At 49.7% G+C, this 14238-nt stretch overlaps 1 protein-coding gene across 1 annotated transcript in view; it reads right to left on the reverse strand.

The window, feature by feature from the left end:
* Nucleotides 1-12785, reverse strand: part of BACE2 (beta-secretase 2) — an 89643-nt gene extending 76858 nt beyond the window's left edge. Inside the window, exon 1 of the mRNA XM_069760713.1 lies at nucleotides 12385-12785. Within this exon, the coding sequence (XP_069616814.1) occupies nucleotides 12385-12669 (285 nt within the window). The 5' untranslated portion in view covers nucleotides 12670-12785. The remainder of the gene's footprint in view (nucleotides 1-12384) is intronic.
* Between the last annotated feature and the right edge of the window lie 1453 nt (nucleotides 12786-14238).

Raw genomic sequence — 14238 nt, forward strand, 5'->3', positions numbered from 1 at the left:
CTTGCTCCTCTCTACCACTCATAGTGGCTCCACTCTGCAGTTTTTCAACAAAGAGGGGATTTCCACGCTTACGCCTTAGGGAACGCTGTTTTTGAATCTGCCGCCGGCAGAAGCGACCATCTGCGCAGGCGCGTGCGTCACTTCCGGTTCGCGGCACAGGCGTCCTATAGGGAAGGTATTATTGGGGACGCCTGTGCGCGCGATTTCTCGTTCCGCCTGCCCCCGCACTTCCGGTTTGGGCGGCGGTGATCAGCGGTGCTGTGGGGCGCTCCCGCTCTAGCGCTCCTGTGCCCGCCATGGAAAGATAGCCACCGCTATCTCCATGTACCGACTAGCGGTACAGAGGCTGAATCGGTGACCGCCGTCACCTGCCTCCTTCCTCCCCCTTTTTTTTTTTTTTTCCCCACGGGGAAGGCAGGCTGGAACCTCTTCACTGCCTTCCCCTGGCACACTCACCCACAGGGCCCGCCGACCCCAGCGGTGGTGCTTCAGGGTCGGAATAAAAGGGGGGAGAAAACCCGCTGCAACCAGCCGTGACAGGGCGCCCCCTGTCCGGAACCGACCGGCCAGCTCCCTGGAATCCCACGAAGAATCCTTCAGGTACGTGCTGTAGGTTCCCCGTCAGGGACAGGAAACCAACTGATGTGGGAGAGAGGTACGCCCTTTTTCATCTGTAGGTTTCCTGTCCCTGGGGGCGGACCCCTCTCTCCGTGGTGCCATCATGGGGATAGAGAAAAAGATAACATTTTTATTTTTTTTATATCACGTAACCTCCTAATACCATTAAACCCCTTAGATGCTGCGGTTTGCTTTTGACTATGGCAGCCAAGGGGTTATACAATGAAAAACTAAATTTATTAGTCTCCGATCTGTACCGGATGCCCATGGCGGCCAATAGTAGTCTGAGCACTGCGACTGTGCGGTTAACAGCGGATCAATCTTCTCGGCGGCACGCCAGTAGGAATCTGCCCTAAAATCACTATACAGGGGTCGGAAAAGGGTTATAGAAACCTTAAACTTAGGAATGAATGAGGCGAGTACATCCTCGCTGTCCATTAAAGGTCTTGCAGAAAAGGTTGAGGGTTGAAAGTTTACAGAAGGGAAACTTACATTTATTTATTTTCTTTCAACCCGTGACTTCCTAAAGGGTTCATCTAGAAAGGACAAAAGGGGAGAGGCTCCTGCTGCAGACAATTGTATGGAGATGGAGGAGGAAGACATGGCGGATCTCCCAAGACACACAAATTAAATGTTTCTTTGGAACTTTTATTTAGGATAGGCCATCAATATCTGATAGGGGGGGATGCGACCCCCGGCACCCCACAGATCAGTTGTTCCTGGATGTGTTCAGTTGCCAGCTGCACACCACAGCTTCATCAATGGTACAGCACATCTGCCATATTCTAAATAAATAGGGGATGGATACGCAGTATCCGACAGTGGTCACTATATCATTGACGAAGCTGTGCAGCGCAGCACCTGAGCATATCCGACCGCCACCGGGAACAGCTGACTGACGGCGACACCCAACACCCCCACCTAGGTAGAAGTCCTGGACAACCTTTTTTAAAGGAATCTACATACATGATTTCACACTCCAAACTATTTATATGTGAATGTTGCTCTTTCAAAGACAAGTCCAGTAATATTTTACCGTGGCAAATCCTTTACTGAGAAATAAGCATTATAATTCATATGCAAATAAGGCTGAAGAGCTCATTGTAGATCTAATGCCTCTGTCACTCCAGCTCTAATCCCCATCCAGCGCCACCTCCTACTGCTTTAATGCCAGTTCCTTTGATGGAAGTCAAGCAGAAGGAGGCAGCGCTGGGCAAGGAATAGAGCTGGAGTGACAGAGGCATTAGATCTATACTCTCTCCTCAAAAAGGAGAAGTTGTCAAGTTTTCTAATAAGCTTATCGCTATATCTCTCTGCAAAACAAAACTATTGAAACATCGGATCAGTGACCAAATTGACTACTGCCAAGGGTGGGTAGTTGATTTTCCAGAGTGGCCACATGAGAGACCATGACTGGTGTAAAGGACGGAACTTAACATTAATTATAATATAAATTTATATAACTTAATATTGAGCAAAAGTATGCTGACATAGCCCCCCATTCACAGCGTGAATTACACCGCGCACACACAGCGTGAGCCCAGACGCGCGCGCGCGCACGCACAGCGTGAGCCCAGACGCGCGCGCGCGCACGCACAGCGTGAGCCCAGACGCGCGCGCGCGCACAGCGTGAGCCCAGACGCGCGCGCGCGCACGCACAGCGTGAGCCCAGACGCGCGCGCGCGCACGCACAGCGTGAGCCCAGACGCGCGCGCGCGCACGCACAGCGTGAGCCCAGACGCGCGCGCGCGCGCACGCACAGCGTGAGCCCAGACGCGCGCGCGCGCGCACGCACAGCGTGAGCCCAGACGCGCGCGCGCGCGCACGCACAGCGTGAGCCCAGACGCGCGCGCGCACGCACAGCGTGAGCCCAGACGCGCGCGCGCGCACGCACAGCGTGAGCCCAGACGCGCGCGCGCACGCACAGCGTGAGCCCAGACGCGCGCGCGCACGCACAGCGTGAGCCCAGACGCGCGCGCACACACAGCGTGAGCCCAGACGCACACATACAGCGTGAGCCCAGACGCGCGCACACACACACAGCGTCAGCCCAGACGTGCACACACAGCGTGAGCCCAGACCTGTATTAGCCCTTGGCTGTCTCAGTCCCCAGGCCAGACTGGAACAGCCAGAGGGCCGGATGTGGCCCACGAGCCGCAATTGCATGTAATTTCTCGCACATCCAATATAACTGACAAGAAAGTTTTCATGCATATTTCAGAAGTTCGATGGCGGAAACCTGAAAAATGATTAAGAAATACACAGAAATAACTGGAAAATATAATATATAGTATATATACACACACACACACACACACACACACACACATTAAAGGTACATCAAGGACAAGGGGCCTATGAACAGTTATTCTTTTCCTATCGGTATTCATCGGCTTGTGTAAACAATCAGCCACAGTGGCCACGGTGCCCAGTTCTCGAGATCAGTTTGTAAGCCAGCGGTCATGTGGTACTTAATCCCTTTAAATGTTGGGAAAGGGTGGAGGATGGCTCCTTTAAACAGGATTCCAATTCCAGTGGACTGGCTTTTCGTCTAGCTCTTAAAGAACTTTAATAAAGCCCTAAGCCATGTGTTCCTCTCTCTTCTCCCCCTTCCCAGTGCTGTAGACTGGAGCGGACTGGGAGATAATGGTGACTGGCAGCACATTCCTCCGCCTGCCGCCTCCATTCACTACATTGCGCTTCTACAACATGAGCATAGTGTATGGAGGAAAAGCAAACTGGATGCAGGGAAGAAGCGGCCTAGTCACCATGACAACCACAGAAACCGCATTAAGGCCTCCATACACACAAGTACGACATAGGCCGAAACGGTCATAAATTTGCACACCATAGAACTAATACTTTGCTGAAGTCCCCTTTGAGTTTCTGACAGCATTCAGTCTTTTTGGGCAGGAATCTAACAGCAGGCAGATCTAGAATTGGCGATCTTTGCCCTCTCTTCCTTGCAGTGGCGCCACATCTGTCAGATCGCGAGGGCATTTCCTGTGTACAGCGCCGTCTTCAGGTCACTCACAGATCTTCAATTGGATTTAAGTCTGGAGTGTTACAAAACTTTGATCTCCTTCTGGTCAAGCCATTCTTTTGGCGATTTGAAGGTCACTTAGGATCATTGTTGTGCTATAAAAAGGTGAAATTCCTCATCATCTACAGCTTTTTAGCAGAGGCCTGAAGGTTTCATTGAAAAATTGACTGAGTTGGAAATGTTCATAATTCCCTCCACCTTGAGTCTCAGCTACAGCTGCCGAAAAACAGTTCCAAAGAATAATGCTGCCTCCACCATGCCTCACTGTGGGTATGGTGTTATATTGATGCTGTGCTGTGTTGGATTTGGGTCTAACATACCTTTTGGAATTCTGGCCAAAAACTTCCACCTTGGTCTCACAAGTACATAGAACATTTTCCCAGGTGCTTTTGGCTGACTTGATTTAGGTTTTGGCACAATATAACCAAGCTTTGATATTTTTCTTTGCTAAGATAAGGCTTTAGTCTTGCTACCCTACCCACAGGCTGGACATATGAAGACTACAGGAGATTCTTGTCACATGCAGGACTTGCCAGAAATTCTTGCAGCTCCTTTAAGGTTGCTGTAGGCCACTTGCAGCCTCCCAGACCAATTGCCTTTTGTCTTTTCATCAATTTTCAAGAGACGTCCAGTTCTAGGTAATGTCACTGTTCTGCCATATTTTCGTCATTTCTTGATGACATCTTCACAGTGTTCATGGTATACTTAATGCTTTTGAGATTTTTTTTGCACTTTCTCCTAATAACTTTCAACAATGACCCCCACAGTGCCCCACACACAGTACAAGGCCCCCCACAGTGCCCCACACACAGTACAAGGCCCCCCACAGTGCCCCACACACAGTACAAGGCCCCCCACAGTGCCCCACACACAGTACAAGGCCCCCCACAGTGCCCCACACACAGTACAAGGCCCCCCACAGTGCCCCACACACAGTACAAGGCCCCCACAGTGCCCCACACACAGTACAAGGCCCCCCACAGTGCCCCACAAGAGGAAAAGGCCCCCCACAGTGCCCCACACACAGTACAAGGCCCCCCACAGTGCGCCCCACACAGTACAAGGCCCCCACAGTGCCCCACACACAGTAGAACGCCCCCCACAGTGCCCCACACACAGTACAAGGCCCCCACAGTGCCCCACACACAGTACAAGGCCCCGCACACAGTACAAGGCCCCCCACAGTGCCCCCCACACAGTACAAGGCCCCCACAGTGCCCCACACACAGTACGAGGCCCCAACACAATATGATGCCAATGATGATGTCAGAGGAGGGGATGAGGGGCAGTAATTCAGCGCTCCAGGCGGATTGCACCACTTAGTGACTGACCGCAGAATTTAGGTCACTGCTGTTTGTTGCTGACTGTACTGCTCCAGAGCCCACTTCATAGATCTCCATCCAACATGATGAGAATGGGTCATAAATCATAACGTGCTACATTTTTTTCTCGTGCCTTTAAAAGGTCTAGTCTGGGTTTAATCCATTTGTTAGCTGGTCCACAAAATTACAACAAATTTTGCAGACAGAGACATGGGATACGGATTTAGGCTCCATGGGTGAAAAAAAAGTTGTCTAACACACGATAGTCACGAATTAAGCAAAACTTCTGATGTCTGTAGCTTAGCAAATCAGCCCTAGCCTCCAGAGAAATGACGTCACGGCAATCCTAGTCGCAGGATATCACATGATACCTCACTAGGGCAGTGGGGGAGGGGGAAATCGATTAATAATAAGGGATTCACAGGACCTCAGAGAGATGGCTGCCGGGCATGTGTCATAGGATTAGTACCGAGACCCCCAATCGTCCTCATCAGCTGAGAGATTCCGAGCCTTCTCCTCCGCTCCATCACATGGCTTCACATGACGCCTCACTGGATACAAGCAATCTGCCAACTAACACCACACGTGACACAGACAGCCTGACGAGAAAGAAAAAACACAATATCCATTGTACCCGACCAAATCTGGAGCTAAAGCGAGGATACACCCAGAGGACACTTGTTATTGGAGCGCTCCCCTGAACCCCTGCAAATCTGTACTTTTTTCACCCAGTGTCCCAGCTGCAGGCGACCAATTTCCATCTGGAGTGAAGTTAGGGGTTGTTTCCCTTCATCAAATCTTCGGCCATGGCTGCAAGTTGTTATATATAAACCGCACCGTAATCCATGTCTCCAGATCCCCCAGTGAAACTCACTGCTGTTCCCCATGTCTGGAACTGGCTGCGGAACAGACGAAATGTTGGCAGCCAATAAGTGAACTCAGCAGCTCAGCCTGCGTAGACCAAACGGCCCCGTGCTAAGGACAGAAAAACCATCTGCAGGGCCCCCACGCGCTAAGGATGTAAAACCGATCTGCAGGGCCCCCACGCGCTAAGGATGTAAAACCGATCTGCAGGGCCCCCTCGCACTAAGGACAGAAAAACCATCTGCAGGGCCCCCACGCGCTAAGGATGTAAAACCGATCTGCAGGGCCCCCACGCGCTAAGGATGTAAAACCGATCTGCAGGGCCCCCACACGCTAAGGATGTAAAACCGATCTGCAGGGCCCCCACACGCTAAGGATGTAAAACCGATCTGCAGGGCCCCCACGCGCTAAGGATGTAAAACCGATCTGCAGGGCCCCCACGCGCTAAGGATGTAAGACCGATCTGCAGGGCCCCCACGCACAGGATGTAAAACCGACCTGCAGGGCCCCACGCACTAAGGATGTAAAACTGATCTGCAGGGCCCCCTCGCACTAAGGATGTAAAACCGATCTGCAGGGCCCCCACGCACTAAGGATGTAAAACCGATTTGCAGGGCCCCCACGCACTAAGGCTGTAAAACCGATATGCAGGGCCCCCACGCACAGGATGTAAAACCGATCTGCAGGGCCCCCACGCACAGGATGTAAAACCGATCTGCAGGGCCCCCACGCACTAAGGATGTAAAACCGATCTGCAGGGCCCCCACGCACTAAGGATGTAAAACCGATCTGCAGGGCCCCCACGCACAGGATGTAAAACCGATCTGCAGGGCCCCCACGCACTAAGGATGTAAAACCGATCTGCAGGGCCCCCACGCTCTAAGGATGTAAAACCGATTTGCAGGGCCCCCACGCACTAAGGATGTAAAACCGATATGCAGGGCCCCCACGCACTAAGGATGTAAAACCGATCTGCAGGGCCCCCACGCACTAAGGATGTAAAACCGATCTGCAGGGCCCCCACGCACAGGATGTAAAACCGATCTGCAGGGCCCCCACGCACTAAGGATGTAAAACCGATCTGCAGGGCCCCCACGCACAGGATGTAAAACCGATCTGCAGGGCCCCCACGCACAGGATGTAAAACCGATCTGCAGGGCCCCCGCACGCTAAGGATGTAAAACCGATCTGCAGAGCCCCCGCGCGCTAAGGATGTAAAACCGATCTGCAGGGCCCCCACGCTAAGGATGTAAAACCGATCTGCAGGGCCCCCACGCGCTAAGGATGTAAAACCGATCTGCAGGGCCCCCACGCTAAGGATGTAAAACCGATCTGCAGGGCCCCCACGCGCTAAGGATGTAAAACCGATCTGCAGGGCCCCACGCGCGCTAACGATGTAAAACCGATCTGCAGGGCCCCCACGCACTAAGGATGTAAAACCGATCTGTGGCCGATCATTGGATCACTTACCCAAAACAATGATCCGCCATTATTGGGTGCAGCAGTCGCCTTTACTTAAGTTTAGAAACCCGAGCTTGGCCCTCGAGTTTGCTGCCGATGCCCTGCCGTGTGCGCACCACATTTGCAGAAGGATTGGCCCTGTCGTCACTCAATCATCTGTTTTTCCACAGATTTTTATTTTTCCCAGCCGCACAGGTGAAAACCCCCTGGCTGACAACGCCTTCACCCATAAACAAACCAGCCGAGCCAAGAGTCCATGTTTATTTCACCGGAGAGAATTAGGCTACTTTCACACTAGCGTCGTGCACTGCACATCGCAATGCGACATTGCGGTGCACCGACGCATACTGTGGAAGTGCGGCACAATGGGGGCAGCGGATGCTGTTTTTCAACGCATCCGCTGCCCCATTGTGAGGTGCGGGTATGCGGGGGCGGAGTTCCGGCTGCGCATGCGCGGTCGGAAATAGACGGTAACGACGCACCAAAAAACATTACATGCAACGTTTTTTGGTGGCGACGGTCCGCCACAACACGACGCAACCGTCGCACGACGGTTGCGATGTGTGGCAAAGCGTCGCTAATGTTAGTCAATGGAGAAAAAACGCATCCTGCAAGCAATTTTGCAGGATGCGTTTTTTCTCCTAAACGACGCATTGTGACGTGCAGTGCACGACACTAGTGTGAAAGTAGCATAGGCCGCTGTCAGAAACTTCAGAAAAACCAGGATCACTAGACGTAGCCAAGATCTAGTATTTTCACAGAAAACCACGATGTGTCCAAACTTGTGTTATTGATTGTCTCCTATGGGAATTCTAGCGCTCACGGCCATGTGGCTCCACACTACACAGCTGTAAGGTCTCCATACACTGTCATATAGACCTTGCCTGTCCCGAATGTCGTACAGACTTGTGACCAGTGCAGACCACCAGCGCTGCGGACAGTGGGGACGTCCCATGCAATCTGTGGCTGGAAGAGGAACCTGGAGAACACCTGCACTGCGAACTACATTCTTTGAAGAATAAATATGGAAAACCCCTTTAAATCAAGCTGGATAAGTGAAGACTCTCCTATGACTGCATCACTCATGTGACACGCAGAACCTGTCGCTCAGGCCCGGCTATTCAACATATTTGTGGTTCCTTTCTGCCGCAGATAATTAGTCCCAGGCAGAGAACAAGTTTTGTCAAAAACAGGATCAGTTATAAAGGTCCGTCAGGGACTCGCTAGAATTGCGAAAAGGAGGACAAATAGAAAAATTCCTCTTTAAGAGGAATACTGCTAGTTAGAATCAGGGTGTGGGTCAGCCGGGCGACAAGGGTAACAATTGTCACCCATCTTTCCTGGACTCCTACGTGGTAAAGCCATTTTGAATATCTCCCCTTGTCCGTCATAAAAAGGACACGTCAAGATTGGCGCTGGTGCTCATTTTCTCCGGTGAATTGTGAGCAGAGAAGAATCCCAAATATTGGGCTCCCAGAGACGGCTTTGCGGAGTTCATGGGTTGTATTCAGAAACACAACTCTTACTTAACAGGACAGGAGCAGAATACCTGCTGGGCGTTACGATACCAGACATTACACAACATGCCAGTTGTGACCCTTCTCCTCCCAATATGGATCCCATTACATGTGAGCTCGGAGAGACCATCCAAGTAGAAGAGGAACCCTGGCATTGACCCGATATGGTCCAGCAGAAGAAAACCACATCACTTGTCACTAAGGGGTCTTTCCAACTGACGGATGAAAAAAATAATAATAATTACTGACCATTCCCTATGGTGTGCCCAATTCTGCCCCAATGTTATATTCACAGGGAACCAGGAACCGGAGATATAGGGAGATGTTCCATGAAGTCGTGATTTATCTCATCCATCCTGCGTCTTACATGGAGGGAAAACTGGACAGAATCTAACCCCCAAAATCTGATCCTACACACAATCGATAATGGGCCACGAGCTTAGAGGGCTCCGCAGGGTCAACTCACCCACAAATATAAAGATAAAAATTACAATCTCTACCTGTCAATTTTTTGGGACCAAGATTTCGGTTCCACAGATTATTACAAAGGATGGAGGCCCCCTCACGTGGAGAGAAGTCGGGCTCGTTTAGCCTAAGAGGAGATCGCATTTATATGTTTAAATACATGTGTGGTCAATATAAAGAACGGGCACAGGGCTTATTCCTGCCAAAGGACCCGGGGATTTCATTATAGGTGCAGGAAAGGCGATTCCTGCAGCTAAACAGGAAAGGGTTCTCTACAGTCAGACTGCAGAATGGCGACCACAAGAGGCAATAATGGCCGACATTATAACCGCTTATACAAGGGCCAGATGATTCCCTCAGAACAAATGGCACGATGGGTTATAGATAATCTAGCGTTAGAGAATGGGTAATTACATAGTAACATAGTTAGTAAGGCCGAAAAAAGACATTTGTCCATCCAGTTCAGCCTATATTCCATCATAATAAATCCCCAGATCTACGTCCTTCTACAGAACCTAATAATTGTATGATACAATATTGTTCTGCTCCAGGAAGACATCCGGGCCTCTCTTGAACCCCTCGACTGAGTTCGCCATCACCACCTCCTCAGGCAAGCAATTCCAGATTCTCACCGCCCTAACAGTAAAGAATCCTCTTCTATGTTGGTGGAAAAACCTTCTCTCCTCCAGACGCAAAGAATGCCCCCTTGTGCCCGTCACCTTCCTTGGTATAAACAGATCCTCAGCGAGATATTTGTATTGTCCCCTTATATACTTATACATGGTTATTAGATCGCCCCTCAGTCGTCTTTTTTCTAGACTAAATAATCCTAATTTCGCTAATCTATCTGGGTATTGTAGTTCTCCCATCCCCTTTATTAATTTTGTTGCCCTCCTTTGTACTCTCTCTAGTTCCATTATATCCTTCCTGAGCACCGGTGCCCAAAACTGGACACAGTACTCCATGTGCGGTCTAACTAGGGATTTGTACAGAGGCAGTATAATGCTCTCATCATGTGTATCCAGACCTCTTTTAATGCACCCCATGATCCTGTTTGCCTTGGCAGCTGCTGCCTGGCACTGGCTGCTCCAGGTAAGTTTATCATTAACTAGGATCCCCAAGTCCTTCTCCCTGTCAGATTTACCCAGTGGTTTCCCATTCAGTGTGTAATGGTGACATTGATTCCTTCTTCCCATGTGTATAACCTTACATTTATCATTGTTAAATTGGTGGCAAGAGGTGGCGCTCGATGGACCTGAGTGTTTTTTGTCAACCTTTATAACTACAGTATGTCTCCATACACATTAGTTTGCCAAATCCGCCAATTTTTTTTATTTCTTCCTTCCAGATGGTTCTGCTGACTCACCTTTCATTGGGCAGAATGATGGGGCATGTTGAATTACCATGCCCAATCTCTGGTTTGCTTTTTTATAAATGGGGTAAACCAGGTGTGATTGCTAATGGCTGACCTCTATCTTCGGTGTATCCACCTTTTGTGTCCGTTAAGAGGTGGGAAACCAGAAACCGGTGAAGATTATAGGTTGCTGACAGCAGCCAAATACTGACTGTGTGAATGTGGTCAAAGAGGCAACGATCGGCCGATTATACCTGGACGTTTTCCTATTAAGCACACTATAAACAAAAAGGTCTCAAACTCTGAGTTTCAATTTTTCACCATTTTCATAATCTCCGGTTAATAAAAGCCGCTCACATCCAGTCCTGTCCAATAGTCCTTACAGATGAGTTTGCCAACATTGTATTCCTCCCTTCATTTTCTTCCGATAAGTTTTCATGATTTCCGCTTGCCGTCAGTGATAAGAGAATCCTCCTGGACCAAAGCTGAGTGGAGGACCTGACAGCAGGGCGGGGTGGGCCAGTCCAATCTTATTTGTTAACCCCTATCTGGCCCACACTTTAATAGGTTTTGCTGTTTTTCCCCCAAATGATTTTTTTTTTTTTTTTTTTTAGATTTAATGGATCGAATTTGTCTGTAATAAATTTCTGTGGAGTCGCTCATCTTTAGTTGTAGACAAGAATAATCTGAATCACTGGCAGCAAACAACTCTTGAAATTTACGGAAAAAAAAAAATAAATAATATATTTTGTTTTGTTTTTTTAGAACTTTGCAAAACAATTACAAAAAATACAGAAAATATCCCTTTAAATGTGTCACCCAGTCACGCACCTTGCGGCATTCCTTCCCAACCAGGAACTAACAGATGACTGACGGGTCAGACCGGTCATAGCCGTATTGTGTACGCAGCACTTGCACTTTTTACTGTCCTATAAGAAATACATAAACCCAGCAATAATGGGCCGGCGGCAGGTTTTTTTTTAAGCCCTTTGGGGACCTTTCTCCTGGGTTTTGTCCAGTCCTGGTCCAGTTCCAGCCACATAAGCCCCAGTGGCCGCTTCCCAGCAGCAGAATTCCCCATAAACCCAGAATAATGACAGAAAGAAACATTGTAACAATGATAAATGTTTCCATCACTGTTACTGTAAACAGAAAATGTATCACAAGGAGAACAACACATCTGGGGGGGTATTTAAAGGGCCAGACACAGAGGATCCCATCGCATTACACTGGTATATATAGAGTATAGGTTAGCAGCCCTTTATGGGGGGGATCTGGCCTTATGGACTGGTAAAACGTAGCCGCATTTAAGGGTCCAGAACCGTAACACAGACCCTAAAATGCGGCCATATAATCTGTACAGCCAATCTAGAAAAAGGGATAAATCCCCCACTAAAACCCAGAAATGGCAGCAAAGGACTGATGGATCTCACATTGGAAACAACAATAGGCAAAGAAACAAAAAGCTTCCATGGGGGGAGGGGAGATAGAGCTCCAAATACATAGAGACCCCCATGTGATCAGCTAGTTTTAAAGGGGTAAAAAATATATAGATTTAAGGGTTTGGATTGTGCATAGTATTGGGCCTATGATCACCTACTAGTAGGTGTAAGACTACAACTCCCAGCATGCAGCCACAGGCACTTCCTGAGCCCCTCACACATGGCAGCCTGCATGGCTCACCCAGGGGAGGATCACACAACCTGACATTACAGGGCAGCCATCTGGGTGGGCACTCACCTTCTGAGGTGGGGTTCCTATCATCATCTCCAGGTAGTACCCCCTGCCAGAGTCCCCCTCCAGATTGTCCACCATGGCCATGAAGTTGATTTTGCCGCTGGGGTCTGATGCCAGGGAGAGGCCCACGATGTCCTTAGGAGTGGCAGGAGACACTGGCATGGGCTGGCTGACCAGTGCTGGGGAGATCTTCAGAGGAAAGGAGAACCTGGCAGAGGCATACACCTCCCCCAGCAGCAGCAGAAGGGCCAGGCTCTGCCCTGCCAGGAGCCCCCTCCTCACAGCCATGATGTGTGGTCACAAGAGCTGACCCTCCACTGCCCACATGGTGCCAGCTCCACTCCTGCAGTCCCAGCTCAGCTGCAGCTCTGCCCTGGGGCTACACAAACGGAAATAGCAGGGAGGAGCGAGCTGGAAAGTTTTGCAAAACTTCTCTTGAAGTTACAAAGTGTGTGGAGAGGGTGAGGGAGGAGCCTGGCTGCCCTCTGGTGGACACACACGGGTACTGCACAGCGCCTGCACACTAGAGGTCACATCACAGGCCAGTGGGGGAGGGCAACTTTCTCTTTGTTTCTTTCCAAACTTTATTTTGGAGTCATTGATGGTAAATGTGCCCCCATCTGATATGTAGTGCTGGTGAGGCATGGGCTGGCAGAGGGGCCTCCAAAACTCTAGAAATGAGAAATTCATAAGTGCCAGGTATTACACCCATATAAGTGCCCAGAGCAGCACCCACCACGGTGACCCAATAAGTGCCAGGTATTACACCCATATAAGTGCCCGGAGCAGCACCCACCACAGTGACTCCATAAGTGCCAGGTATTACACCACATAAGTGCCCGGAGCAGCACCCACCACGGTGACCCCATAAGTGCCAGGTATTACACCCATGTAAGTGTCCGGAGCAGCACACACCATGGTGACCCCATAAGTGCCAGGTATTACACCCATATAAGTGCCTGGAGCACCACAGTGACCCCATAAATGCCAGGTATTACACCCATATAAGTGCCCATAGCAGCACTCACCACGGTGACCCCATAAGTGCCAGCCGCTATACCACTTTAAGTGGCATCAACATGAAGTGCCAGACATAGCATTCCTGAAAAGTGCAACCCAGAGCACTTTCTTAAAGGGGTTTTCCAGAAAGACTGTAAGATTGATGAGGGCCTAAACACTGAGCACTGAGACCCCCACCGAATGGGAGACATCTGCACCACACCAACGTAAACTTCAACTGGATGTGCGTCCTTGGACGTACATTCAACTGTAGTGTATTGAAGCGCAGAGACCTGCTGGGTATGTCCTTGGCGATACACGCTGCCGGCTAATCAGAGACCAGCAGCTGACGTCGCCATGCACGTGACTGGGGGCGCATGACAGTCACATCATGCGCTCTAGTTGTGCCACTGGCTGCAGTACCACAAAAATCCCAGCAACTTATCAGTTTTTCTTCCAAGTCATGGATCAAAATCACCCATCCGAGACTACAGGTCCTTGAGATATACGGGCGGCATCAGGGAGTAATGTGTGAGCTGTCTATGGTTAATGTCATAGTGGATAGGAGAAGATTTGTCATTTTTTATTACATTTTTGACATATGAGAATATCACTGATAAAGATCGGTCCGTTTTTTGAGTACAAAAAAAATCACTGAAGGCTGAATGAGGCCTGAGGATATAAGTCATTAAAGGGGTTGTCCAGTACTAGGATGTTGGAGGGGTTGACCCTGATTTATGGTCATAGGTCCTATAATAAGCATCACTGGAGCATTTTTTTGCACCTTCCATATTCCATCGTACTCTGCCCAGCGACGGTGATACAGGAGTAGTTGAGGGGGAAGCAGTGCGCCATCTT

This window comes from Ranitomeya imitator, chromosome 3 (assembly GCF_032444005.1).
Source record: "Ranitomeya imitator isolate aRanImi1 chromosome 3, aRanImi1.pri, whole genome shotgun sequence".
NCBI lineage: Eukaryota > Metazoa > Chordata > Amphibia > Anura > Dendrobatidae > Ranitomeya > Ranitomeya imitator.